Genomic DNA, 23,563 nt, shown 5'->3' on the forward strand with positions numbered 1-23,563 from the left:
ATAGATAGATAGATAGATAGATAGATAGATAGATAGATAGATAGATAGATAGATAGATAGATAGATAGATAGATAGATAGATAGATAGATAGATAGAATGTTCATTCATGTTTTTTATCTGGGCTTTAATGGATATCGTATTTTGTAATTAGCCCACTTTAGCCTATGTTTGGCACAATTTGTTGTTTTGTACTTACGCTATATTGTATAAAAACAATCATAGGTAAGCTACGTACAAATAGGTAGATTCTTAAAGCTGTAGAATGTGATTTGTCCCAATCTACCCTATATGAGGGGAAAATAATATTATCTTACTTATGTTACAAAGCTGCCATCTACTGGATAGATCAGGTAATTCTCGTCTGTTAATGTTTTGTTAGCAATTAGTAAATAGTGTGAGTGTGAGTGTGAGTGTGAGTGTGTGTGTGTGTGTGTGTGTGTGTACATTTCAACAAATGAATAGCCTGTGAATGTATAAAAATATTTATTACAAAAAGCAAAGATTAAGTAGCTACATTTATACAAAGATTATTTACAGATAAAACTGTGCACATAATGTTACTAAAAGAGAAGAAGAGTTTTTGGAGAATATGTATGTGTGTTTTAATGATAGAGAAGATAATTGTGCAGGATATGTGGTAAGCAAAGCATATTGGTTTTGTTTAGTCCTTTTTGTCCCAGTGAACGTCGAATAGACCATCTGCACAGTTGAGAAAGAGAGCAAGGACCTGCAGAACCGATCACAAGCCAGAATCAGTATCGCAATAGTACTGTGGCATACTGAGTGTTTAATTAGTGTTTATTTACCTGCAGTCTGCAAGAGATGTTTGACACTCTGATCTGTAGTCAATTCCAGAGGTTTCTTTCCCTCAGAGTTCCTTGATGTAGGATAAGCTCCATGCTCCAACAGTAGCTCCACCTCCTTTGCCCCGCCCACTCTGGTTGCAGCATGTAAAGGTGTGTCAAGACCCCGCCCACATTGCACATCAGCGCCTGGAGAGAGACAAGGAGCAATTTACTGTAATGCACAGTGATTAGCAGTGTTGCTATTGTTGACTAAAACTAAAACTAGGCTACTTAAAATCATTTTTGGAAATTGAAATAAAGCTGAAATAAAATATATTCATATTATATTATAATTATATATAAATATTAGGTTGACACTTTACAATAAGGTTCATTACTTAACAAAAGTTAACTACCTTAGTTAACATGAAATAAGAATGATCAATACTTCTTCAGTATTTATTCATTATATTTATTAATTTTAACATTTACTAATACATTGTTAAAATCAAAGTTTGTTAATATTAGTTAATACACTGTGAACTAACATGAACAAACAATGAACAGCTGGATTTGTATTAACTAATATTAACAAATATTAATAAATACTGTAACAAATATATTGCCAATTGTTAGTTCATGTTAGTTAATACACTTACTAATATTAACTAGTAAACCTAATTGTAAAGTATTACCAATATTAGACTAAAAACTTAAACTTAAATGAAAGTTAGAAATAAATAAGACAAAATAATTCAAAATAAAATTACTGAAACTGAAATAAAATGTGTGTGTTAAAAGCTATGTATACTAAAACTTAAACTAATATTAAAGTGAACACTGAAGATATAAATATTAACTGTATAAAACCAAAATAACCCTGCTAATTAGTGGGAACAAATAATTATATATTATTTAAATTTATTTATTTATATATGTATGATTTAGCTTGGATTAGATTTGACATTTTCTCTAATTGATTACTTGCTAATTAATCTATTTAGTTGTAACTAAACAAAAAGAAAGAGACAATGCATGATCCGGAAAGGATATTTTTGTTACTGTACTACAGTAATGTGCATGTGAGAATTACCTTTGAGATAATAACAAAAAATAATGAATTAACCCATGAAGGGTGGCGTGTGTGATTCTGACCTGAGATCAGCAAGCTCTGAACACAGTCTGTGCTCTTGGATTCACATGCACAGTACAGCGGTGTTCCTATGCTGGGCAACTCCATGTCCACATTCACACCATGAGACAGCAGCAGTTCAACACACGCTGTGTGACCTAAAACATGTACACACAGATAATCCAGTTGACTGAAATCCCAATGTTTACAGTTCTCTGTAAATTCACAAGAATCATCACATATACCTCTCTTTGCTGCTTCATGAAGAGGTGAGCTCAGCAGATGAGCTGGATGGTGGACCGAGCTGTACATCAGAATGAGGCTGACAAGAGCGGGGTTTCCACTCCAGCATGCATTGAAGAGAGGAGTGACTCCATCAAAGGAGACAGCATTCGCCTGAATGCATACATATTTTAGCATAATGCATGTTTATGCAGCGAAAAAGAGCAAAATAAAGGCATACATATTGCAAATAAAGAGAAAGTTAGGCCTATATACATACATCAGCGCCATGTTCCAGGAGAAGTTTAGCACAGGTAAAATGGCCTCCAACACATGCTTCATGCAGTGGTGTGATTCCATCTAATGTAGTCATGCCCACTTTGTATCCCTATAAAAATGCAAACATGGACAATTAATTTCCTTCATTCATAATAACCGTTTGTTTTAATACATCTGTCCTTAAATCTCAATATGAAATAGTGGCCCCAGACCAGTCGGGCTGGTTTATATCATCTAGTCCAATGACATTTATTCTTATTTCATTGTCGATTAAGTGTCTAAATACTTTTTGTGAACTCTAATTACTTAGCTATACAGTTTGGGTAAGTGTTCCTCCCATTAGTACCTGTGAAAGGAGTCTTCGCAGTGGCAGCAATCTTCCTTGCAAAGCAGCATCGTGTAGAGGTGTTCTGTCATCCCAGGAACCTAACAAAGCAGAAACATGCACACATGTTTAAATGAGGATGTGCCATATCACATTTGTTGTTTTGATATTTAAATAATATTCAGTGTTGGGGTAATGCATTACAAGAAACACTACTTAATCTTTAAGGTATGTAATCCGATTACTTTTTTCAAGCAATTAGTAAAGTAAATCAGGAATGAGCAATTATTTTAATAAATTAGCAAATATCCAGGGAAAGTATCCTCCAAGTATAGCCAATTAAACCCACACGCAATTCCTTCTTTTTGAATAAGTTTATCACTTAAAAGCTTTCTAAACTAACTATTTAAAACCAGTCCTGCTGTAAAGTCAGATTGGGTTATCTTCTAGACCATCATTCTATCTAAGCCAACGTCAATTTCATTTTTCTATGTCCATATAATTGTAAAATTGAATGGTCTGGAACGCTGGCTTGATGCTATATAGTATGTTACTATCACACGTTTCATGGTCCAATGGTGACAAATTGGTTGATATAAATGTAGGTATTTTAGGTAGTGTAATAAAATTGTAAAACAAATTGTGAAAACAGAACGAGCTTGGTTCTTGTTTTAAATGTGCGTTTAACTACTGAAAACATTCAAGAAGAGTGAGAGAATAACATAGGTAGAGGAGGAAAACTCACCTGCCATTAGTGTATTACACACTTGTCCTCCATATATGTGAAACCTGTGATCCCATGGATTACTCCAGACGTTCACTTCAGCATGTACCACAGCCATCTCCACTTTACAAGAAGACAACTCGGAGACCTCGCAGGAAGAGAACAATTGTGATAGTGGTGGACAGAGAAACTCTTCAGAGGAGTTTATATGGCCTTCAGAGAAACAAGAACCCCCTTGGCAAGAATGCAGCTCCCACCGTTATCAGTGATATGTGCTTACACCCCCACCTCCCCAAACTCCTGAGGTGAGCATCCCCCACATAAACAAATCTCCTCAAAATGAGTCGAAGGGGCAGAGGAGATGCAAAAACATGCAACAGCAAGAACCTTTAACCAGTTTCAGAGAATAAATGAAAGTCAGTATGTAAAGACAATATATCCCTATAAAAACTTTTGTATACAGCAAGAGAAATAGCTAAAACTTGAAAAAAGAAAATGAATCATGACCCAAAGCCAATGTAACTGTAAATGTAATTGGTGATACAGTATCCACCTCTCCAGCAAAACATGATTTGCATCCAGTGTTATGCAGAAACAGGATCGTTCTAGCTGGATAGAGCGGCTATTGAATGTGCATGTGTGTGAAAGCAGTCAGAAAGGGCGATAAGTGTTTGTTAACGACTCCTGGATTTAGCCTTGAATGGTTGAGGGTGTGTTTTATCAGCCCTGTTTGGGTGTTAGCATAAGATTCCTGATCCAGAGAGACCCTGACGGTTATCTACAACAAAAACAACTTTACATAAACATAACATGCCTCATTTATCCTCAACAGTCACACATTTAAAGTAAAATTTCACATATTGACTTCATTTAATGTATATTCTTTAGTTTGAATTTTAAATTCAACTTTTATTTAAGTTTTATTTATTTAATAAATAAATAAATATTTATTTATTTATTTATTAAATAAATTTAATTTTACTTTTATTTAATTCTTCCAATTATTTTGTTATTGTGTGGACAAAATTCAAAAAGCACCAACAAATACTCATGTCAAACACTCCAAAGCTGAAACAGTAAAAATAATAATGTATACAGTACTTATTGCATGTTAATAAAGTTTATTGAAAAAATTCAAGTTAATACCACTTTCAGGTAGTATAAACGTTTGTGCATTATAACCATGATCATCATACCCACAGAGAAGGTCAATATAAAATAGGTGCAACGTAAAAGAAAGCAAGTATGAAAAGTGAAGTATAGTGCCTTAAAATGAGTGTGCTGCATGTGAAGCCAAAAAAAAATGGGGTGTTTGGGTTTAAAATAAATACGTTCATGTCACTATCCAACGTTAGACAATAAAAATCAGCAATAGAAGTCAAAACCAGTTTACAGAGAAAGAAGTACCGTCAGATTAAAGAAGCGATATGATTCATAGCTCCACTAAAGCTCAAAAACAGTTTCTCATTAAACATTTTAGTTCAGTTCATATACACCAGTTTGAAATCACATCTCAAGCATACGGATATGCTGTGAGATGAACAATGTAAAGGTGATAAAAGCTGCCCCTGTTTGTCATTTATTTATCTAGAATCCAGCTTTTCATTGTGCAAAAGCAGGCGCTGGGCTCTGGGAGTGGCTGAGGACAGCTCTTAAAAGCTTTCTCTACACCTGAGGTCACTGTTTTATACAGGAATGTAAACGGGTACAGTCAGTTCATGTTTTGATGTACCGTAGTACATTGGTACTACAATTCAGTTCATTGGGGTTCAGTTCATGTTAGATCATTAGTCACTCAGGACACAGCCGGGTTTGGTGTCTTACTTGTTTTCTTACTAACGTGCTGCCCCAAGCGGCTGTGGGGGCCTGATGAGTCTACAGCGACATCAATTAGATGATCTGGGCGGAGCCACTGCAGGAAAAGCAGGAAGAGGAAGGTAATAACAGCAACAAAAGAGAAAATGGAGCCTGCCACGGCACCACAGTGAGAGCGCAGTCTATGCAGTCGGTCAGACAATGGCAAAACGGGCTCCCTGCACACCCGATTGTACACCTGAAGCAAACACAGGAAGACTACAATTTAGAAAATTTGGGTCAGTGAGATTTTTTTTAGAGAAATTAATTGTTTTTTTTTTTTAGCAAGGAGACATTATTCATCAAAAAGTGACATAGACATTTATAATCTTACACAAGATTTCTATTTAACATTTTTTTTTTTTTTTTTTAAATTAACACAAAAAAAGCATCACGAATATTACAATGATTTCTGGGTAATCAGGATCATGTGACATTGAAGACTGGAGTAAATGGCTGGTGAAAAATCAGCATTACCACCATAGGAATAAATTACATTTTAAAATACAATCAAATAGAAAACAGCTATTTTAAATTTGATTTATATTTTACAATATTAGCTTTGGTGAGCATAAGATATTTTAAAAATACAAAAAAATCTTACTGATTCCAAACTTTTGAATGGTTGTGTACAACAATAATAATTACACAATAATAAACAACAAATAATTATTGAATTGAAGCATGTTCTTAAAAGTCACCTTTTCTGTGCGCTCGGCAACATTTCTCCAAGTGTACAGGGTTCGGACCTTGCGGTGGATGGTGGCAGGAGACGCCACATTTCCTGTGCGTATTCTTGCAATTACAGTTTCCAAGCCATCGCAAAGTGACTGAACTGATGGTTCACACAGAGTCACCAACTCATCAGGCAGGACTTCAGGTATACCTCCAACACGAGTGCTCACCACCTACACACACAATAAACCAGTTAATTGTAGCATTAAAAAGTATATACTGTATATATCCATCATATATGTGAGGCAGTTGTGGCCTAATGGTTAGAGTCAGACTGTCACTGGACTGAGTCTAGGTTACCATACTTGGCCTTCATGTCACTAACATATATTGTCCATACTATGAACATACTCTCACACAATATACTTTTGTTCAACTTAGAGTCAACATAAAATGTCATTTGCAACCTATTTTACTTGCATAATGTTACTTCACTCATTCATATTCATATAAAAAAAAAAACACACATACGTGCAACCCACAGCTGGCTCCCTCCACTATGGCCATACAGAAGGCCTCAGTTAGAGAAGTATTGAGAAAGACATGACCCTGAACAAGAACATCCCTCACATCCTTATGATCCAGAGCTCCCAGCAGACGAACCCTTAATATATACATGAAAAAGAAATTATACACATACTTACATCTAGACAATTGCTCTACATCTACACCCAATCATTGCTCAGGCATACTGGCTTTCTTACCTGTCATGAAGCTGATATTTCTCTCGAACCTCTTCCAATACGATTCTTTTGGGTCCTTCACCACCAATCAGAAAGCAGAGATCTGGATGCTTTCCACACAGTTCAGGAATGATTCCACTTAGTAAATCAATCCCTGCAAAACAGCAGATTCTGTTATGAGCATATTCATTTCTGATTTGAAATTCATTCAGATATTTTAAGGGGACATAAAGTCAAAACGGTCCTGATATCACACTGAATAAAAAGTCTCTATGAATTTAATTCATAATACAATTCTTGAAAATATCTTATTAAGCATCTTTACATACAATTTAAGTGGCTTTACATTTTACTTTTATATTATTTTATAATATTATGAAAAAAAAAAGTGAAATTATTATTATGGAAAAACAAAACACATAAACAAATAACACATTTATTTATATATATATATTTTTAATGATTTTAGTCATTAAATTCAATTTTTTTTAATAAAAATGCTATTAAAATGTTTTTTACATTATTTAGCTATACAGATAAAATCAGCATGTTCTCCTCACCTTTCCTGTAAACTAGTCGACTGATGACCACAATGGTGATCTTGCTGTTGTCCCGACGACTGGGGTCAGGGGTGAAGTCAGTGGGGTCAACAGCATTAGGGATGACAGAGACGATCTCAGGGTCCAGGGTGGCTCGCAGTACAGTGTTCTCTTTACTAGTGTACGACACACACACGATGTGATTCGTGTCACACAGAGAGACAGTCAGCAGCTTATTGGTCAGTACAGAGCTCAGGTCCGCAAATCCAAAGAGAGAGTGGTCTGTGAATACAGTGTTGAGCCCCATAGTCTTAGCGTGAAACAGAGCATCATGGGCCATCGCGGAGAAGGAGCTGTGGGCGTGCACGATTGTGATGCGCTCACGCACAAACACGCATCGGAATAGCGGCAAACTGTGAAAGCAGGTGGTGGCTGTGGACTGATTATACATGACCTGAAAAGAAGGGATGTGAGTGAGAAGTTTGATATGTAGCTACACTGTCGGTCAAAAGCTTGGGATAATTAAGATTGTTTTATGTTTTTGAAAGAAGTCTTTTATGCTCACCAAGGCTGCATTAATTTGATCAAATATACAGTGAAGACAGTAATATTGTGAAATTTATATAACTTTTCTATTTGAATATATTTTAAAATTCATTCCTGTGATGGAATTTTCAGCATCCTTACTAGTCTTCAGTATCACATGATCCTTCAAAAATCACTCTAATGTGCTGATTTGGTGCTCAGTTAGTTATTATTAATTATTATTGGTGCTCAATTATTAATAATGGTAATTATTATCTGGCTATTTTTTTTGTGTAAAAACCATAATACATTTTCTTCAGGATTCTTTGATGAATAGAAGGTTTATTTGAAATATTTGACAACATTATAAATGCCTGTCACTTTTGATCAATTCAATCTTTCTTTGTGTTTGTACTTACACCAAACTTTTGAATGGTAGTTTATCACACTTTCTACAAAAATATTAAGCACTAAGCAACACAATTGTTTTCAGCCTTATTTATAATTAATGTTTCTTGAGCACCAAATCAGTAAATAAGAATGATTTCTGAAGGATCCATCATAGGCATAAATTATTAATTATTTTTATATATATTCAAAAAGAAGAGTTATTTATGCAGTGTGTGACATGACCCTTTTAAACTAATGCAATACATTGTAAAACAAACCTGGAGTGGTAGGTAATACACCTTCAGTCCATTGGTCAGGTAGCGAATCCCACGGCGGTCTCCATAAGCATGCGTTGCTATCACAACCTTATGGCCCTTCTCTATGAGGCACTGTGAGAGCTGGTAGATGTGACTCTCCACACCACCCATGTTTGGGTAGAAGAAGTCTGACACCATACATATCCTGTGCTTCACGTCCTGCTCATTATCAGAGGAGTGTGTGTCCAGGGATAGAGGTGGTGTTTTAGGTGCATGAGTGTGACCTCTTCTCCTGTTGCCCATGGTGTTGTGAAATCCTCAGTGCTCTGACATACAAAAGTAGAGATGTACAACACATGTAGTTCTGCAAAACACAGTTACACAAGCTATATATTGCAGTATATTGTGGTTGAACGTCACTACAACAACACTGCAAGACTTGCACCTACTTGATTTAATAGACAGACAGACAGACAGTAAAACAGTTACACGAATTTAACTAACTTTATGTACATTCATGTTACGTTACATTTAACGTTACATAAATGTAAATTAACTAGAAAGATACTGAAACACTCACCCAGTCAATCACTGGCTGATAAAAAATGAAACTGAATCCTGAACAAATGAACAAAGACTGATTTAAGATGTGTGCTCGACCTTGTTACGTTACATCTTTATCACGTTTTAAATCCATCGTTATATTATACATTTTTTAAAGGTTTCAATTGTGTTTCTCTGGAATAAAATACAAGTAAATCAGTAGACCATCACACGTCTATGGTCTATTTCCGTGATGTTTGGATTCTTTTCTTCGTGGTGTAAAATGAAATGATGCGACGGTAGGTGCTGCCCTCTAGAGGACACAATACGTTTACAGCAAATACATTGATTATATAATAATATTATTTTTTGAATTCAGTTCATAATGTGTTATTTACGGTAGGTCTCTATACCAATAAACATTTTGAGATGCACTCCCGACGAATATCTTTTCAGGTAAAGTGGCCCATCAATGATTTATCGCTGCACCTTGTTTAAAATGACATGAACTGCACATGTCTCTAAAAAGAGAAGAGAAGCCTTTTGTCAGGTTTTATGAAGTTTTTCTTATTTTGCATGTTCAGAAATTCAGTTTATATTTTCATTGCCTCAGGGGAACGTTGTGCGATAAGGGGTAGGCTATACTTTTCAAGGATGTCTTTGGTGACGCTGGGTTTGTACGTTAGCACATATTATCACAAGTATAAAATAGTTCTAAAAATAGTTTAGAGCTTATAAAAATAGCTCCACTAAATGGTCCATACACCTTGCATTATTTGCATACATTCCAAATCATCTTACAAATCATGCATAGGCCTACATGAGGAAACAAAACAGTGGGTGGATCAGTATCTGACACAAAAACAAACTTACATAGTTTCACTTTTGGCTCGACAGGGCGGTCTAGTATAAATATGCTGAACAAAACAACAACCCTTGTTTTTTCGACTGCAGTGACAGTCAAGTAGCCTATGTGTTCTCAAGTTCTCTTATTGGATTACGCTATACATGAAAAATGGCATTTCCAGCAGCTGGTATGCATTTTTTTTTAAACGTTCATCTTATAGTGCTAGGAAAATAAAATATCTTCAGTATTTTCTCAGACATTCTTTTGTATGGCAGGAATTTGGAATAGTGCTACAAATAATCAAAAGTATATTAATGTGTGACATCTTTGTTAACATCACTCATAAGCATGTTTCATACTGAGTTGTTTGTAATTAATAGCTTCACCACACTGTGTCAACAGCTTTACTGTTTCATTTCCAGTTGCAGTTACTAAAATCATTGGCTGTCTATATATGTTGCAGAAGAAAAAAGCGCTGGAGTTACCTTAAGTGATGTTAGTCTCATGAAGCCAAACACAAAGAAGAATAAAAGAGCTTCTGCATCATTCCCAATTATCAAGCCAGATCTGAGTGGTGCTGAGGTAATGTCACAAACATCTTACATAGACAGTTTCTTTTTTTTTATTTTAAACAGTACCAAAATATTTGTTGAAGGTGCATGGTGAATTAATTGTTTGGGCATGTTCCCGTTTTTCCTGATAGAGTGTTGTTAAAATGTTCAAACACTTTGGGAAGGACTGTTACCAGGTAAACATATGCATGTAATATAAAGTAATGATCTTTAGTTTAAGCAACTAGTATTTGCTTAATACAGTATGTAAAAATCTCTCTGCAGCGGTTCAACTACAAAATACCAGCCACCAAAAACATTCAGCAAAAAGACAACTCACTTGACGAGTCAAAGAACATTATCAGAGATCTGGCTGCTGAACTGGACAGAGTGGTACAGGTAAACATTTAACATTATTATATGAATTTTCATATGAGTTTAACAGAAGTTTCAGAAATGATCTGCATTATGCCCACAGTCAAAGATGTTCTACTTGATGACTCGAAAGTTTAAAAAGAAAGGGACTAAAGAAGAACAGGAGGAACAGCAATATTATATTTTGCAATGGGCTGAAGATCTCGAGAACACACAAACAAAACAACTGGACGAGGAAGAGGTTTGGATCTACTTTTTGATTCATTTCACAGAATGTGATTACTTTATGTCCTTACCAGACATGATGCCATAAACTAATATGTGATAAGCAGTAAAAATATTCCTCTTCTTGTTTTGAGAGTTTGTGTTCTAACCATCCTGGAGTAAAGTGAGGACAAGATAACACAGTGGTACAGGGAAAATTATGAATTAACCCTATAACTAACATCAGACCCTATTTTAGTTGTCACTGTCAGTGGTATTTGTTTACTCTTTCGTTTCTTCTTTTTTGTTTGCTAGATACAACAGACCTGTTCAGAGCAGTTGTCAAACAGTGAAATGAAATTTAACAAAGCAAAAAAAATCTTGTCTGATTGGTCTTGCACACTGAAAGACATGGAACAGGTTTGTACGGCTTACAGAGATCAGAGGGATAATACGTTTCTGTCACGCACAAGATTAAATCACATTTCTCAAATATCTTTCTGACTATAGAACTCAATATTTCCAAAGAGGGAATGTGAAGAAACACTGAGGGGTCTCCACAAAGAATGGAAGCAGGGAGAGTCCAGCATACTCCCAGTAATGGACTGGATAATATGGACTGTACTACAGTCAGAAAGCTCAAAGCATAATGAAAATTGGTCATGTAAAGAAATCAAGTGTTGCTATATAACTGAGACAGTAGTCCATGGCTTTTCAATATTTTGTTTGTAACAGAACATATCTAAATGCATGAGATTTCAACTGATGTTTTAAACTTTCAAAAAATGTCATTAATTTTATGATTCATGTTTATACTTAGGGACACATTTTTATATTTATTTAATTAATCTTTTTTTATCATATTTAAAAAAAAATCTATTATTTATTACTTCAATCACATTTAAATCAAAATGATTGTACAATCTTAAAGAGTATTTGTGGTTTTATTGTTTTGTGTGGAAGGATTCAATCCCCAGACATTGGGTGAAGAGTAAACAGAGATCCAAAAACGCAGGTGAAGATTACTTTGGTCTGTCCCACAGAGATTTTACATATAGTGTTTTTATGCTGTTTTCATGCTGGTAAAAATTTGTCTCAGAGAATAATGAATTGCATTCAAATATGTGTAAAAAGGTTATGTCATTGTGTTTCCTTGTTGTCCTTTTTCCTAGTTGGATTACGCATTCCTAACCCAGGTATTTTCATTAGACTCATTGACTTTCATAAAATCATGGCTTCGCTTTTAATTGGATTTTAATATTTGGGAAAAATAGAAAGAAAGAAGGATTTTTTTTTTGTTTATGCTCAATTTGGCATAAATTTGTCAGGTTTAATCCAATGTTACTTTCATTTTTGCAGTTTGGAACTGGATTACAAAATCAACAGGTAAAGCTCAACTGATATATAGCTTTTATTATCAAGAGATATATGTAAATACATTACAATATAGAGTTTAATTGTAATACTTCAATATATTCTCATTTTGTTCTTAAAGCTGTTGTAATTCTGGATCCAAACACAGCCAACCCAGATCTACTAGTCTCTGAAGATGGAAAATCTTTGAGGGCAAAAAAATATGGTCTCAATAATTGGAAAGGGTTCCAACGTAAGCATTCTAAATTTGATGGCTGGACTTGTGTCCTAGCTAAAGAGGGTTATAATACAGGGAGCCATTACTGGGAGGTAGATGTGAAGAAGAAATATGAGTGGCGGGTGGGAGTTGTGAAGGAATCAGCTCCTCGTAATGGCTATGTCACCATGAACACAAAAGCAGGGTACTGGAATCTGCGTCTGCAGCTGGGAACTTTGATGGCTTTGACTGGACCAGTCACTAAACTCAACCTACCAACACCCTCTAAGATAGGAGTTTATCTGGACTTAGAGGAGGGCCACGTCTCCTTCTATGATGCTGAGAAAAGAAGACATATTTACACATTTAACACAGACTTTAGTGAGACAGGAAACATTTACCCAATGTTTGGCACCATTGAGACGGACAGAGAGTTGGTGATTGCATCATAAAATGTACTTCACAACATGTAGTTTAATACATACCTCATGGTCCTTCCTTTCTCATGCATTAAGTTTAAAGTCAAATTTTAAAAAGAAGGCACAAGTTTGTTGGATAGCCAATGCTTTGTTGTATGTATGCTTTATATGCACATGCACGGTCATGTTATTCTTCTGTTTGTTCATTAAATAAGTTCTACCTGTTTCTGGCAGTACCTCTATCATGTGTTTTTATCTCATAAGGACTCAAGCAGTAGCCGTAATCTTGAGCCTGATGAGGGAGAGAACACAGAAGTTGCTCCTGAGCCAATGGTTCTGGTGATCGAGTCGCCTGTCAGGACAGTTACGTTACATCAGGTTACTACGGTGTACGGTGGCCCAGTAGTGCACAACACAACGAAATTTAAAAAGCAAACATAAGTTCACACAACACAACGAAATTAAGCCACAACACAACGGAAATGAGCCACAACACAACGGAAAATGTACAACAAATACATTTCAACGAAATAAAGCCGCAACACAGCGGAAATGCTCCTGACCACTAGAGGGCTCTCGGAGCACGGTAAAGTTAGTTTTCCTTGCCACTGTTCATTATATTCGGCAGAAGTTGTATTGTATTGGTTTAAATGTAGCAACGCACATTTGTGAATTTGTCAAATAGAAGGGTAGTTGTGCACACATTAATAATTAGCACCAGGCCTATTCATGTGTAGTTGTTTGTGTGTGGGTTGTGAAATGCTTAAAAACAGCGAAAAGAAAGTCTCAAAATCCAAATGAATCAAATGAGATCGACTCAGAAAATACATCAATGAATGTACGCGTGTCATCTGATCCACACATGCATCTTCTTTTTTGCATGTGCAAATTATGATACTCTAATACAAAAGAAAACATTTGTATTTACAAAAATGTCTCAAATTGCTACACATTCATTCAATTTTGAATTTTGCACACACAAGTTGAAAGGCATGGATAAAACATATCGGCAACATCAAGTTCATTGATAATTGTGCTTGCACGTGTTAATCATTTTGATACTATATTCATCCCATATAAGAACCCCGGAGTTAGGTTTTATGCGATACCGACTGTCAGAAAACGTGAAGGGAAGGAGACAGAGGAGTTGAGCCAGGCAGGAGTAGTCTCAGCCTCAGACGTCACGCCCACAGAACGTTGGCTAAACGTCTGATGCATATGGTACACTTAACTGGAAACACTTCAGGAATGTCGAAGTCGTCATCTGACTGGTTGAATTTTATCGGATTTCCGGGGGGCGCGAGTGTCGCGTTTATTTTCTGTCCGCCGGGAAACAAAGCACAGACGTGTGATTGCGGAAGAAAAACTGTTGTGTTTACATGAGAGACAATGAGCATTTATCAAGATCAGCTAAACGTAGGATTCTCAAAAGTATGCGAGGTTCACGGCATAGACTCTTTAAGAGATGTCCAGGAGTTTTGTTTGAGGCACTTGGAGGAGACTTATTGCACGCCGGTCTGTTGTTGTGGGGACATTTCCACGCCCCTGTAAGCAGTGGCTGAAACTGCTCTTTCAAATAGGAAGCTGCCATAAATTGAGACAATTATTCAATTAGTATTAATACGATATTGTCCTTTGTGGGCTTAAGTTAGCCAGATCCCCAAAACACAGTTTATGAATGAGATAGTTATAAATACAGATGTCATGTCAACAATATGGCCCTGTCCCAAATGGCACACTCCGGACTTGTGGACTTCCCCAAAGTCCACACTTTGGTGACGTCATGTAGTGCAGACTTATAGGGCCCTTGGCGCGAGTCCACGAGGGCGCATTGAGAGGTATTTTTGGGACAGACTCGATCGTCACACCGGAAATAGGAAGACGGTTCGGTTGTTGTTTAAATATTATATTTCTACATTTACATATGACTCAGTAAAGCCCTGACATTCCGTTCTATTTATTTAATGAATCATAATGCGATCCTAGCCTATTATTCAGCAAGCTATTTATGTTTATATTAAATTTAAATATATTTATATTTATGTTTGAGACATCAACCACTAGTTGATGACCATAATGTTTGTATAAACTGTATAACAACTGGTAAAATGTACACCTAGGTCATAGTGTCTTGATAATCTATAAATGGTGTTCCCGGGGGCTGGGTTCCCCTTGCTTTGAACTTTGAGCGTTGTAACTTTGCAGATGTTGTTTATGCTCTAACAGCAACATTACACAGTAACTAAAGTTAAAAAAGTAAAATCATAATCAACCACCCCTTTAAAGGAGAACTCCGGTCAATTTTTAACATCGAGCTCAATTTTTAGTAAATTTGGAGTGCTGTCAATACAGAGAACAACGACAAAAATCGGTGTTGCCTACACCGTGTTATCCTATTTTTAAAATTTGCACCCTATTGAATGGGGCAAATTTTAAACCTGCTTTTATTTCTCTTATCATCCTTGATGTGTCATTACAAGTGCCCAGCCATGTTGAGTGATTCATTCAGAGTGAACACGGTGAATCTGACTGCATTAGATGTGAAAGATATTCATAAAAATTATGTTAATTCAACAAGCGCACAGACCTGTATTTAGTTCCTGTTTTCGGTCGAAGTCCACAGTAGTCGATAATAGTAGTTGTAATGACACATCAAGGATGATAAGAGAGATAAAAGCAGGTTTAAAATTTGCCCCAATCAAGTCAATAGGGTGCAAATTTAAAAATAGGATAACACGGTGTACGCAACACCGATTTTTGTCGTTGTTCTCTGTATTGACAGCACTCCAAATTTACTAAAAATTGAGCTCAATGTTAAAATTGACCGGAGTTCTCCTTTAAGACGTTAGTAAAACCATGAGTTATAATATATTTGGGCACTAGAGGTCATAGAAGGTTCGTTTCTCAGTGTTGTCCTGTGTCTTTCTACATTTTGAAAGAAATTATGTCTCAGGTTAGGTGAAAAGCTTTATCCTGCACAACAGACAAACACAGGGCTCTTTAATCATCACTCATTGTAGTATCTTTATTATCAGATAAAATCTTGACATATAAACCAGTAAAGGAGCATTGTATCTGGTGAGAGGTATTGCACACAGCATAAAATTATTGTTATAAATCGTTTTTAAATTATACAGTCCATCTCAATTATGGAACTATCTCTTTTTAAAAACTCTTTTTAATGGACTTGAACACCATTGGTAGTAGCAATTCAGAACAACTCAAAAAAGGATGTGAATGTTATACACAAATTGGTGGATTTATAAACAATAACACAATTATTTCTATGGCCCAGAATCAGCATGAAACAATAAATGGCAAATGTATAGATAAACATAACTTTTAAACACAACCGACAGATAAGGCATAAATTGAGAATGTGAGATTATTTACTCCCTGTGACTATCCCTGTGGATTTGTAATAAAAGCTATGAAAAAATAGCTAAAATCAAGACTTGTATTTTTTGTTGTTGTTTGTTTTTTGCTTGTATTCTTTAACCTACATTTTCTTGCTTCAAAACTTAAATGTTTGACATTAAAAAAAAAGAAATAAAATTGTGTTAGGAAAATATGTCTTTAATACTTTTCACGGCGAGAAATTAGCTACTTTTTAGAAAGTGGCTATGTTTATATGTTTACCGTATCAGCTATTGATATGATTTTTTTTTCAGTTTCTTTTGCTTTTAAGATAAACTTGTGTGAAAATGTATCATCTAGAACAGGAGTTTTTCAAACTTGGATCTGGGACACCTTACCACAGAGGGGTGCTATGGGACTTTTTCTCAATTATTATAAATCCTTATGCATGAAAATACATAGCTGCCTTTATCCTTCAGTATAAAAGGAAGCATAATTTGGCATCAGATTTTGAAAACTCCTGATCTAGAAAACATGCATGTATGCTGGTCCATCTGATAATGTGGCACTAGAGAAATATGGAATCAAAGAATTTGATTAAGTTTCTGTTTGGTCAGTCATATAGTTAGATCATCTGACCTGGCTCTGCTGCTCCCTTTGCTAAGACGACTTAATGATCTTGTTTCCTCTGTTGTCTCTAGTTCCAGAGCTATAAGTGGAACATCCATCACCTCCTCTATGGCCTTCAAGGCTTTTGGTTTTTCAGAACACTCCTCCTTCTCAGGGCCTCCAGTTTCCACAGAGTCTTCTTCTTTCTCATCCCACTCCCTAGAGCCTTTCAACTCCTCTGGATCCTCTATATCTAATGACACCCCATCCTGCCCCAAAGTTTTCACCGGTACAGAGTCAACTGAAAGTCCTAGAGCTTTATCTAGAACTTCCTCACCTGTATTGAATGCAGTCTCAATAGGTCTATTCTCATTTAGATTTTCTAAAACTTCATCTTCTAGAGCACAACTTCTTCCTGCATCCACTAAATCCTCTAGAGCACCACCCTTTCCTATATTATCTACATCTTTTAAAGTTCCACCCACTCCTGTGTCTACTTCATCCCTTTGAACTCCTTCCCCTTCTGTCTCTTCTACATCCCCCTGAGCTTTGTCTTTTCCCAAATCCACTTCATCCCCAATGGGCTCTATGTCAGATACATTTGACCCTACAACCTCCCCTAAAGCCTCAGACTTTTGTTCCCCCAAATCTCCAGCAATCTTCTCATCAGCTAAAGTTTTTACCTCCTCCAAAATGTCCTCATTTACAAAAGGCTCAATCTCACAAAGTTCTCTCTCTTCATTAGACGCCCCAATTTCTGTCCCTTCCTCTACCACATCAGGTAAACTCTCTTCTTCTCTTAACCCCTTGTCCTTATAGGTGTTATCTTCCTTTCCCCCAAATTCCTGTGAGATTTCATTCTCTTGAGCTCCTGAAAAGTTTTCCTCTTGTGTTGGCTCAGCATCTACCAAACTCTTTTTCACTGACTTTTCCTCAGTTGTCTCTCTACTGGCCAGTTCTCTTAGATCTATATCCAGACTCTCCTCAAGTGATATTAAATATGTTTCCTCCACACTTTCTTCCTCTGATCGCTCCTCCAGTACTTCTGGTAAAGCTGTCTGAGTCTTTAAGCTGTCTACCTCATCTCCTTCTCGAAGTAGCTGCTCTGGTGGGAGCTCTGATAGTGTCTCTGTGACCTGAATGAAGGAGGGTAGAGTCTCATCGCAAATGATTGTCTCCTCTACAGGTGGAGCTGTTGGCATAACCACCTCCTGACTCCTTTTCTGCTCCTTCTCCAGTTGAGGTGACAAGAACTGTCCCTCTTCCATACCGATCTCAGCTAGTGGATATATGTGTGCAACATCATCTATCTTCTCCTCTTCAAGGTGCCTATAGCCTTTGCGTTTTTGGACAGGGGTGTTTAAGAGAAACGGTAAGCTTCTCTCCGGTGGTCCAAGAGGTTCCAACTGTGCAGGAGCTGGTCGATGGAACACAAAGCGGATCTTCTTCAAGCCAAGGTGGCTGATCTCCACAAAGTTGAGGAACAATGAAACGCAAGCAACTGCCAGCATGAAAATGATGAAGATAGTCTTTTCGGTGGGCCGGGAGACGTAACAATCTACCGTGTTGGGGCATGGCCAACGACTGCACTGGTACAGTGGCAGGATGCGGAACCCGTAGAGGAAGTATTGCCCGACCACGAAGCCTACTTCAAACAGAGCTTTGAAGATGATATGGCAGATATAGGTGCAAAGCAAGGTTCCCTCAAGTCTGAACTTTTTGCTACTCTTCGTGCTGGTCTCCTTGGTGGTGCGAACACTTCCCTGATCCGTCGCTAGGGGAAGACGCTCCTCACCTATTTCCTGTTGGTGGCTAACCTCAGCTTCTTCACGCTCCTTGCGCTTCTCCTCCATGTGAATGTAATGGACAGCATGGCCGACGTATACAAGCGAAGGTGTGGATACAAAAATGATCTGTAACACCCATAGACGGATGTGAGAGATCGGAAAGGCCTCGTCGTAACACACGTTCTCACAACCTGGCTGCTTAGTGTTACATATGTAATCAGACTGCTCGTCTCCCCAGACAAACTCAGCAGCCGTGCCCAGAATTAAGATGCGGAAAATGAACAGCACCGTGAGCCAAACACGGCCAATCACAGTGGAGTGCTCGTTTACTTCCTCCAAAATATTACCCAAGAAGCTCCAGTCTCCCATGGTTGTATATTAGCTGTGTACAAGAAAGACAAAAAGGAATTAGGGGGAAACAAGATGACACATGTGTCATTAGCACTTTTTATTTTACAGTCTTGTTCCCATGTACACACTATGTACTTGTTATAGTAATTGGAATAACTGGGTAACTAACCCTGAACCTACCCCTAAACCTAACCTTAACCCATCTAGTAACCTCATGTTACCCAGTACACTCTTATGAAAGTACACGCGAGTGCACATACTGTTAAAATAAAGTGCAACCCAAGTGTCTTTTACATTATCCAGTGATGCATAATAAGCCTGATACATACATAATATAAACTTGCTGTTTTTTTATACAGCATTTTCAAAATATAGTTAGTGATATCACAAAAATACTTTCAAAGTGTACCATCTCACTAATCTGTAAACCTTCTATTTAAACAAAACTAGACTGAACTGACCATTTACAAACAGGACCAGGAAACAACTGTAAGACTCAGATATGCTATTGCCAAAACACATCACCAATGGGCTCACATTCAACAATTTAAGCCATCTGCACATCTTAGACATAAAAGAAAACAATTTTAAAAGACAAAAACTATACATATACAAGCTTTTGCATTAAAAGGAGAGCCAATGTGAACTTTGCTCAAACGGTCACCTTTGCACAGTGGTGGATTCAATGCAGTCCAGTTCTGTCTGTTGCTCCTGGTGCCCTGCGGGGCGAATTGAACTCCTGTCCCCCAGTCACCCAAGCTCAGTCCTCGTCCTTGTCGCACCACTGAGCAGATGTGAGCGAATGGGCTATGATGGCTGCTTTTCATGCCTGCCGTAGAGTTTAAGCTGCTAACTAGATGCCCTTTATGCACCAGACCACGAGTGTTGATGCAGAAGACAATAGGATCAACAGACCCGCAGTCAGAGGGGCCAGAGGGACAGGACACCATCCACAGGCCCAAACCAAGAGCACACGCTAAAAAATAAATAAAATAAAACTGAGGCATGAGGTCCACAGCAATGGCCAACTTCAGCATGATATAAATGCTGTAAGGATGTATCAGATGATGAAAACTGAAAACAGAAAACAGAAAAATCGGTGGTCAAAATTCCTGTTCTGTTTACTTTAAATAATATAAAATGCATACAGTATTTTTTGTAAAGAAAGTGCAAGTAAAGACATTAGCATTGCTACTAAAGATTTTGCTGTCAAATAAATGCTATTTCTTAGCCTTCTATTCAAAGAATTCAGAACACAAAGATTAATTTACACAGAAAAATGTACACAAAGATGTTAAGCAGCAGAACTTCTTTCAACGGAAATATTTATTGCTTACCAAATTAGCATATTCCTCTTTTTTAACTGTATTTTTGACCAAAAAAATTGAGAGATTTCTTTAAAAACGTTTTTGAATGCTGGCAGAAAACAGTCAGAGAAAGTGAAAAATTAAATCTGTTTTATGATCCATGTACAGCAATGAGAACTGGGAAACTGTGCCACAAACTTCATGACATGGTTTCTCATGTTAGGCGGAGCAGCATTTTGGTATAACAGTGTTTGTATTTCACTGTATGGGTGGGATACACACAGTAAATTATCCACCCACAAAAAAAACCTTTAAGCCCAAAGACCTTATGACAACAGAGATATTTCACAAACAGACAGCCTTAGGAAATGGTGATAATAAAGCATTTGGGCACACACATGCAGGAAAGCTGGGTGTTGGAGGTATAAGGTTTAATGGTTTTGTGATAACGGGGCAACAGTGCACCGCAATGGCATATTTATGATATCGGCCAGGAAGCTCAAACACACATACACACATACACACATGGATAAACTTCAACAATACCCTGTTAAAAAACTTCCTGCGCAGCTGAATCATTGGCCAGACACATTCTTGTCAGTGTTGGTTCACACCAAGATTTTAAACAGTACGCAAAGCACCAATGTTTAAAAGTCGGGAAATGTGTATAGTCTGAGTTATTTTGGCATTTTTGGGGTTTATATGTTTTGACTGTTTCTTTTACTATGGGAGTCCTGATCAAGAGAGCACATGAAACAGTTGGCAAAATCCTATACTTGGGAATGGTTTATTTAAAGTTTGGGATTGTTTAACACTTATCTAAACTGTTGAGTTATTGTTGTCAGGGGAAACAGTTTGTGCTACAAGTTTCAGAGGGAAAACAACATGACTGACAGTCAATGGGCAATGCTTTATGCTACATAGACGGAGAGTTTATTCTAAGATACACAATTCATTTCCCCATACTGCACAGTATCTCTCATAAACATTTGACTGGTTGTTGTGTACATAAGGACCAAACATCAAGATAAAGAGAAGAGCACAATTAACTAACTGCTTAATGGAAGACTGAAGCCTCATAAGTGTCACTTATGTTGTCCTTATATGTGTGTGTGTGTGTTATATTTTTACTTTTGTCCTATAACATGTTGCCCCCTCACGATTAATCATACCTGCCATTGACTATAGGTTGCACATCATATATAATATAGGGAAACAATGGTGGAACTAGAATTATATCAATACAGAAATATTAATAATAGTAATGCATAAAATAGTAAATAATAGTAAAGAAAAAAATCTAAATTGAATTGTTAATGTTGTGTAATACTTCAGTGACTTCATGGTATTCCCTGCAATTTAGACCCTAGTAATTGTTCCCTAGAGGGGTTTGTGTGTTGATATAGTGGACACTAGCAGGATAATCCACACAGGACTGCCAGTGAATAGTGATAGGATGACACAGAAAGACATGATGTCATTCTAGAGCATTGAGCCTATGGAGCATGTGCAGTCAGGCATGAGCCCACATCGTGCCAATGCAGCAGACACTCATGAAGCTATAGCTATAAAACGCTGCTCACAATACATTTCCTATAATTAAATCTGATTTATTGATTTATTTAAAAAAAAAGAATACAGCTTTTATATCTAGGAATTCTTAACGCTGACAACATTTAGTGAAGTTAGTGTTACATGCTCACGAAAATCACCCTAACACCAGTTCATTAAAAATGTTTGCAGTCTGGCATCATTTGTTTGCAATTTCCACTTTGTTGGATGTCTTATCTAATACATTCATACATTTTTGACCAGTGAGACTTAAGTGCCAAATGCTTTTTGATGGCACTGTAAACCTGAAGTATTCGAAACTTGCACTTTGTGTATTTCAGTAATTCACCGTCCTGCCTTGAGAAAAATTAAGTATCCTTGAAATTTACTTAATGAATTTAGAAATTTGCATTTCTATAACAAGCTTCATGTGTCATTCAGAGATACAACCATTTAAATTCAAGTCAAAGCAATTTCTCACTCTGTCTACATTACAAATTTCCTATAGATGAATAAATGCAGACTTCAGCAGTTCTTCATTGCTGAACAGAGGATGAAGATGCTAAGAAGGGTTGATTCAAATAGAATCATCATTAAAAAAAGACACTGATGGATCAAAGGACCAAGAAAGTTGTTAAAAAACATATTCCGACTTCAAATAAGGAGTCATGTTTGTCCTGCATGTGTCTGGACAGAAAAAGGCTGCCTATAACATTTTATGTTAACCATTGAACTTAAAGGGATAGTTCACCCAAAAAGGAAAATTCTGTCATCATTTACTCATCCTCAAGTTGTTCCAAACCTATATGAATTTCTTTCTTCTGGTGAACATAAAAGAAGATATTTTTGAAGAATGTCAGTAACCAAACAGTTGATGGGTCATTGACTTCCATAGTATTCTTTTTTCCCATATATGGAAGTCAATGGGGGCCCATTAACTGTTTGGTTGCCCATATTCTTCAAAATATCTTCTTTTGTGTTTAGCAGAAGAAATTCATACAAGTTTGGAACAGCTTTAGGGAGAGTAAATGATAACAGCAATTTGGAGTAAAATATCCCTTTAAAGTTGGTGTGAAATAATGCACCTTCATTCAATCTCAACCCTGTTCACACCTCCAGTGTGTCTCTTCATTTCTCCTCATTATTCCTGAACTGAGCCTCACTTCCTGTGGGAACTACATTTGTTTAATTAATTTAACAGTATACAAAAGCATTCTCTTCACTTCCCACATGTACACAAAAACTGTTCTCACCGAGCACAGTTTATACACACTGAGTATTTCACTCACCCCAAGCGGACATCAGCCCATGCCAACCTAAACTCTTGATTAGAGTGTGTGTTTGAATGATTACGTGTGCCGTGTTTATGGGTGTATGGAGCAGGTAACTGTGCTGAGGTCATTGTGCCGGTCGACCGGTTGTGGTCATAAAGAACACCTCGATGGGTGCGACAGCCGGCGCTGCAATTGTGTTTGCGAGAGGAACAAATGTTGATTTTGGACTGAGGTGAAAGACCTGGCCTTCTCCGTTGTTTCTCTAGACAGACCAGACACACCCTCACCTCTACTGACCTGTTGATATCATCAGGTCTGCAGAGTGCTTGACTGACCTGATTGTGAAACATATGACAATAATATAGCT

The 23,563-nt window shown here is 36.9% G+C and overlaps 4 protein-coding genes across 6 annotated transcripts in view; 1 reads left to right on the plus strand and 3 right to left on the minus strand.

Moving 5' to 3' along the window:
• Positions 1-468: 468 nt before the first annotated feature.
• Positions 469-3,717, minus strand: asb11 (ankyrin repeat and SOCS box containing 11). The gene is made up of 7 exons (XM_079619052.1): positions 3,490-3,717; positions 2,766-2,845; positions 2,421-2,528; positions 2,164-2,314; positions 1,942-2,076; positions 808-993; positions 469-728 (listed from the first exon to the last, which is right to left on the minus strand). Exons 1-7 carry the CDS (start codon positions 3,584-3,586, stop codon positions 604-606), a joined length of 882 nt encoding a protein of 293 aa, XP_079475178.1. The 5' UTR covers positions 3,587-3,717; the 3' UTR covers positions 469-603.
• An 846-nt stretch (positions 3,718-4,563) lies between these two features.
• piga (phosphatidylinositol glycan anchor biosynthesis, class A) lies at positions 4,564-9,318 on the minus strand. Of its 2 annotated transcripts, none has more exons than XM_079619751.1 (7): positions 9,032-9,318; positions 8,473-8,777; positions 7,301-7,733; positions 6,762-6,894; positions 6,529-6,661; positions 6,024-6,230; positions 4,564-5,521 (listed from the first exon to the last, which is right to left on the minus strand). In XM_079619751.1, the coding sequence occupies exons 2-7, from the start codon at positions 8,752-8,754 to the stop codon at positions 5,264-5,266; spliced, it is 1,446 nt and encodes a 481-aa protein (XP_079475877.1). In that variant the 5' UTR covers positions 8,755-8,777; positions 9,032-9,318; the 3' UTR covers positions 4,564-5,263. The 2 variants fall into 2 exon arrangements, with proteins under 2 accessions (XP_079475877.1, XP_079475878.1); XM_079619752.1 differs by having other exon boundaries at positions 4,571-5,521; positions 8,473-8,815; positions 9,032-9,274.
• Positions 9,319-9,929: 611 nt separating this feature from the next.
• Positions 9,930-13,186, plus strand: LOC307002285 (uncharacterized protein). The gene is given in 11 exon segments (XM_079619753.1): positions 9,930-10,028; positions 10,305-10,423; positions 10,545-10,589; positions 10,678-10,791; positions 10,871-11,008; positions 11,287-11,391; positions 11,482-11,628; positions 11,950-11,986; positions 12,144-12,167; positions 12,331-12,357; positions 12,467-13,186. Coding segments are annotated over 11 exon segments (1,302 nt in total). The 5' UTR covers positions 9,930-10,009; the 3' UTR covers positions 12,994-13,186.
• A 2,781-nt stretch (positions 13,187-15,967) lies between these two features.
• gja8a (gap junction protein alpha 8 paralog a) overlaps positions 15,968-23,563 on the minus strand; it is a 35,573-nt gene continuing 27,977 nt past the window's right edge. For both annotated transcript variants that reach the window (XM_079619400.1, XM_079619399.1), the window contains exons 2-3: positions 19,729-20,138; positions 15,968-19,095 (exon numbers count right to left, since the gene is read on the minus strand). In XM_079619400.1, the coding sequence (XP_079475526.1) occupies positions 16,935-19,082 (2,148 nt within the window). In that variant the 5' untranslated portion in view covers positions 19,083-19,095; positions 19,729-20,138 and the 3' untranslated portion in view covers positions 15,968-16,934. The remainder of the gene's footprint in view (positions 19,096-19,728; positions 20,139-23,563) is intronic.

This window comes from Phoxinus phoxinus (genome assembly GCF_949152265.1).
Source record: "Phoxinus phoxinus genome assembly, chromosome: 7".
NCBI classification, from domain to species: Eukaryota; Metazoa; Chordata; class Actinopteri; order Cypriniformes; family Leuciscidae; genus Phoxinus; species Phoxinus phoxinus.

What these genes read in the sequence shown, in the direction of transcription:
- piga (XM_079619751.1), bottom strand. Translation starts at nt 8,754, where the DNA reads ATGGGCAACAGGAGAAGAGGTCACACTCATGCACCTAAAACACCACCT. An exon ending in AAATATCAGCTTCATGACAG is followed by an intron (nt 6,662 to 6,761) that starts GTAAGAAAGCCA and finishes GTATATATTAAG; the next exon opens with GGTTCGTCTGCTGGGAGCTC. An exon ending in TTGCCGAGCGCACAGAAAAG is followed by an intron (nt 5,522 to 6,023) that starts GTGACTTTTAAG and finishes TGTTTGCTTCAG; the next exon opens with GTGTACAATCGGGTGTGCAG.
- asb11 (XM_079619052.1), bottom strand. Translation starts at nt 3,586, where the DNA reads ATGGCTGTGGTACATGCTGAAGTGAACGTCTGGAGTAATCCATGGGAT. An exon ending in TGCGAAGACTCCTTTCACAG is followed by an intron (nt 2,529 to 2,765) that starts GTACTAATGGGA and finishes GCATTTTTATAG; the next exon opens with GGATACAAAGTGGGCATGAC. An exon ending in ACATCTCTTGCAGACTGCAG is followed by an intron (nt 729 to 807) that starts GTAAATAAACAC and finishes TCGGTTCTGCAG; the next exon opens with GTCCTTGCTCTCTTTCTCAA.